This window comes from Octopus bimaculoides, chromosome 23 (genome assembly GCF_001194135.2).
Source record: "Octopus bimaculoides isolate UCB-OBI-ISO-001 chromosome 23, ASM119413v2, whole genome shotgun sequence".
NCBI lineage: Eukaryota > Metazoa > Mollusca > Cephalopoda > Octopoda > Octopodidae > Octopus > Octopus bimaculoides.
In genome coordinates this window covers 11,638,687-11,643,653 of record NC_069003.1, presented here as the reverse complement: position 1 = coordinate 11,643,653, position 4,967 = coordinate 11,638,687, and the positions used below count along the sequence as shown (strand labels likewise).

Here is a 4,967-nt window from a genome sequence, read left to right as displayed (position 1 = left end):
AGGTAGGGAGACAGAGGGGAATTAGGGAGGGGTAGGGATTCCTTGGGCTGCACAGACATACTGGAGGACTATTGTACAGGGGACATGTTGGGAGAGGGGAGATGAGGTTAGATAGGTTAGACTAAGAGTGTGTATGTGTGTGATTGCGTGAACACGTAATACAAACATGTTTACATTGAAGTGCATTAACACACACACACACACACACACACACACACACACACACACACACACACAAAGCCATGCAAACACATACATACACACACATGCAAACACACATACACACACACACACAACCATACTAGATATCAGACACACCACACAAACACACTCACCTTACCAATCAAATATACACATACGCACAGAAGTGTAAAGCCAAGTTTGGTTGAGAATTAAACCTTTCATCTCTTGAATAGCAGCCAAAATATGCAGGGCATGAAGAGAGCACATGCCCAGATAAACTTGTTAAGATATAAATGTCTGTCTGCCAGTCACTTCACCTGTTCAGGTAACATTGTTAAGCGACACTGACATCCACTCATCCTCATTATCATGATAAATAAGTAGCGTAGATTTATTTTGTTCCTTAATGTGTATGTGTGTATGCAAGAGTGTTTATGTTGATGCAGTAATGTGTTTATGTGAATATGCATGTGTGTGTGTGTGTGTGTGTGTGTGTGTGTACACATGTTAGTGTATTGGCATCTGTGTATGTAAATACACACATATATATGTGAGGTGGGGTGTATATGTATCTGTGTGTTTATATATATATATATGGAAATGTATGTGAATGTATATACATGTTTTACGTGTTTACATGTATGTTTGTCTGAATGTTTAAGATATATGTGTATAACCATATGTTTTATACATATATGTGTATATGTGTGTATGTTTTATATACATGTCTGTGTATACAGCATGGAAAGCACAATATAAATCTTTCAAAAACTGGAACGTTCCATTGCTAAACTGTTCATTTCTGAAGACAAAAAAAAAACAGTCAAGAATGTGGAAAAGAAATTAGGAGGAAGAAAAATAATAATAATAAGAAGAAGAAGGCACATGTCATGTCTTATTATCAGACTGGACTGAAAATTTAGGTCAGAATCCATTGACAAAATTTTCAACAAATTAACATAACTCCTGGAACGCAAATCACCTTAAAGTGACCCATAACTGTTGATCAAGTTTGACCAAGAAGAGGGGGGGGGAAATGACAGAATCCACTTGTCTCTTCTGTTAAATGCTCCAATTAGTAGAAATTATAACACGAGAAATATATCCATTACAAGGTCTCAGACTGCTGTCCCAAACTCATCAACAGAGCCAGGTTTTGGCAGAGAAAACTTTCTTCTGTCACTCGTAGTGCTAGAATAGCTGTGCAATCGTGGCGGTTTCTTGGGAGGGATTGGCTCAGAGCCTACGCTGCCAACCGATGCGCTTCTGTTGTAGTCTTCGTATTTTCCTGGGTAAGGCATTGTGGAAAATGGCCAGTCACAAGATCCCATTGGCATTGAGGAAGTGTTGCTGTGATATGGAGGATGATGGTTATGGAATGAATGTGTATAGTAAGGAGGCAAAGAAGGAACAGAACGAGGATAGTTTTCCACATATCTCGGATGCGGAGAAGGGTATGGGGTGAGAAACACCTCGCCATTAATTTCCCATTCATTTGGATAAGAAATATAACCTGAAGTTTCCAGAAGGGGACAAGCTAGGTCTGATGGGTTGGAAGAACAGTCATTCCGAGATGAACCTGTCCAAAATACTCCAGTGTTATCGGAATCTAATGTTGTCATGAGCGTGCTCGGAGAATAGGCCTCAACCTCCTGCAAGTCAGTGTAGACTTGTTTATTATTTGCAATAATATCAGAAAGTTGTGTTTCTTGTTGAGGTTGCAGGACAGGTTTCACTGCATCATACAAGGGTTCAGTTTCTTCGTTTTTCCCTTGTTCACTCATGGGGCTCTTGTTATTCTCAGAATCAGGCTTGTAGTTTCTACTAGATTCAAAATGGTTTTTGATCTTTAATTTTATTTCTTCCTGCTTCTGTTCTTGGAGTCTGGTGAAGCGCTTCCAGTAGTAGAACACTAGAACTGTTATAATACACAGCGATATCAAACCACCTACGACACACACACTAATAACGGCCGAATGTACCGAACTGGGTTGTTCGACAGTTTCAGAAGACTTCAATGCTTTCTCTTTGTACAGACTGAAACCTTCAATGACCAGTGTGTAAGTAACCGAACTATTGGAGACAGAGTTTTGGGCGGTACATTTATAGGAACCCATATCACCAAAATCAAAGTTATTGACTTGAAGAACACTCATGCCATTGATACCAACAGAGTGGGTTATGGTATAATATTCAAAATCATCGATTAGTTTGTTGTTAAACCACCATGATATTCTGGCGGGTGGATTTGATTGTACTCTGCAGATCAGTGAAATGTTGTCGTTATTTTTTATAAACATTTTGGTACTACTGGAATCCATCACAAGAGGACAAGCAAACAATTCCCAAGGAATAGACAGGAACTTCTTACTTTGGAGGGACAGTGGTATTTTACAGTGCATTCCAGTTGATGCTGAAGTCCAATTTTTAATTAGGAAATATTCTGATAACCATCGGAGATGACAGTCACAGTACCAGGAGTTTTGGGACAAGGTAATTATTTGTAAACTTTCATTACAGCTCTGAAATAAGTTATAGGGTAAAGTTTGTAGGGAATTCTGATGAAGTTCTAAATTGTACAAATTCTTTAAATCTGTGAAAGACGTTCCATCTATGGATTTGATGTAATTTCCTGACAGTTTCAGCTCAATTAGGCTTTCAAGAGTCTGAAAATCCGTCTCTGTTATGTAATCGATTCGGTTGTTTTCTAGAGACAAATTCCGAAGAAAGCTTTGCCCACGTAAAGCGTTAACTGGAACATTTCTGAGTAAATTTCCAGAAAGTTCTAGAACTTCCAGTTTTAGGCGAAAGAAAGATTTGGCGTGAATGAATTTAATGGAATTATTTACAAGTGAGAGGACTTTCAGGTCTTCATAGACAGTGAAATAGTAGCTTTCTTCGGTGAGAGCGATACGATTGTGATCCAAATATAGACTACGTATGCTTTTTAACAAATTATAGGGAACATGAGTGAAATTTAATTTGCAACAGTTGGCCTGATACTGGTTCTCCTTGCCAAGAACTTGACAAGAATTCTCCAGACTCAACCCAAGCGTATTTAACAGCATTATGCCTGTAAGTAGTATCAACATACTTCGAGTCGTTAACAACCAAGGAACACATTCTTCAGGTGATCTTTGAAGCTTCTGACAAGACATCTTTGGAATATTCTGGACTAGTACTTGATAATGGACATAAAAACAGCGTATCCATGACACCAGGGTCACTGATGTTCAAGCAACAGCCCTAGCTCTCTGACGACTGGGTGGTGGCATGGTTACCGTTTCCATTTTTCAGACTGAAATAAATAAAAAAAGGAAAAGAGTTAGAAACACAAAAAAAATCTTTTTTTTTTAAATATAAACATTTTATATAGGTGTAGTTGTGTGGATATAGGAATGGCTGTGTGATTAAGAAGTTCACTTTGCAACCACATGGTTTCAGGTTCAGTCCCACTACATGGCATCTTGGGCAAGCATCTTCTACTATAGCCCCAAGCTAACCAGTGCCTTGTAAATGAATTTGGTAGATGGAAACTATGTGAAAGCCTGTTGTGAATATGTGTGTGTGTGTGTGTGTGTGTACATATTCATTCCCCATTACTGCTTGACAACTGATGTTGGTTTGTTTATGTCCCTGCTACTTGGCAGTTTGGCAAAAGAGAATGACACAATAAATACCTGACTTGGGCAAGTGTCTTCTACTATAGCCTTGGGCTGACCAAAACCTTGTGAGTAGATTTGGTAGATTGAAACTGAAAGAAGCCCATCATATATGTGTGTGTGTGTGTGTGTGGGGGGGTATATGTTTATGTGTCTGTGTTTGTCTCCCCCACCATTGCTTGACGACCAATGTTGGTGTGTTTATGTCCCTGCAACTTAGTGGCTTGGCAAAAGAAACTGACAGAATAAGTACTAGGCTTACAAAGAATTACATTATTTACATTTGATGGATATTTGTCCTCATCTTGTTTGTTGTTAACACTACATTTCGGCTGATATACCTTCCAGCCTTCATCAGGTGCCTTGGGGAAATTTCAAACCTGGGTTCTCATTCCTATTTTTCGATGTTATTAATATTATTATTATTATTATTATTATTATTCAGGTCACTGCCTGAAATCGAACTTGGAATTTTGGGGTTAGTAAATAATGTACATAATTCCTCTTCTCTTAAATATAGAACTGTATTACAAACAATAAGTCCTGAGTTTGATTTGTTTAACTAAAGGCGGTGCTCCAGCATGGCTGCAATCAAATGACTGAAACAACAACAAAAAAATCATGTTGTAAAAATCTTGCAGCTACAATATAATGCAAGATAAATTCAAAACAATGTGAATTTGACAAACTAATCTGAATGCTAAAGGGTTAAAGTTTATTGTTACATTTCACTAGTTCCAGTTATTGAACTGTAGCATCAGGCCCAATAGAATTAATCAACCATATTGAAGCTTCTACTTGTATCAATATCTTGCATTGATTTAAATTTATCGAAAGGCTAAGTTACCAATTTTGAAAACTTAACCCTTTAGTATTCAAATTATTCTGTCAAATCTAATGCTTATTTATCCACCTTGTTTTGAATTAATCATGGCTTATCTCGTAGCTTTTGATATTTCGATGATGTGATTGGTTAGTTTTAGAATGACATTGTAGGGTAGGTGCGAGGGGCTAGATCCAGTCATTTTGAGTATAAAACAGGAAAACTACTGGGGTTAGATCAGGGGTCAGGGAATATTTTTCAATCAATTACCCTAAAATATATTTATTTACGCTAACGTG

The 4,967-nt window shown here is 37.7% G+C and overlaps 1 protein-coding gene across 1 annotated transcript in view; it reads right to left on the bottom strand.

Moving 5' to 3' along the window:
• Positions 1-6: 6 nt before the first annotated feature.
• LOC106878417 (leucine-rich repeat-containing protein 24) overlaps positions 7-4,967 on the bottom strand; it is a 46,575-nt gene continuing 41,614 nt past the window's right edge. Inside the window, exon 2 of the mRNA XM_014927624.2 lies at positions 7-3,481. Coding sequence (XP_014783110.1) covers positions 1,302-3,341 — 2,040 coding nt within the window. The 5' untranslated portion in view covers positions 3,342-3,481 and the 3' untranslated portion in view covers positions 7-1,301. The remainder of the gene's footprint in view (positions 3,482-4,967) is intronic.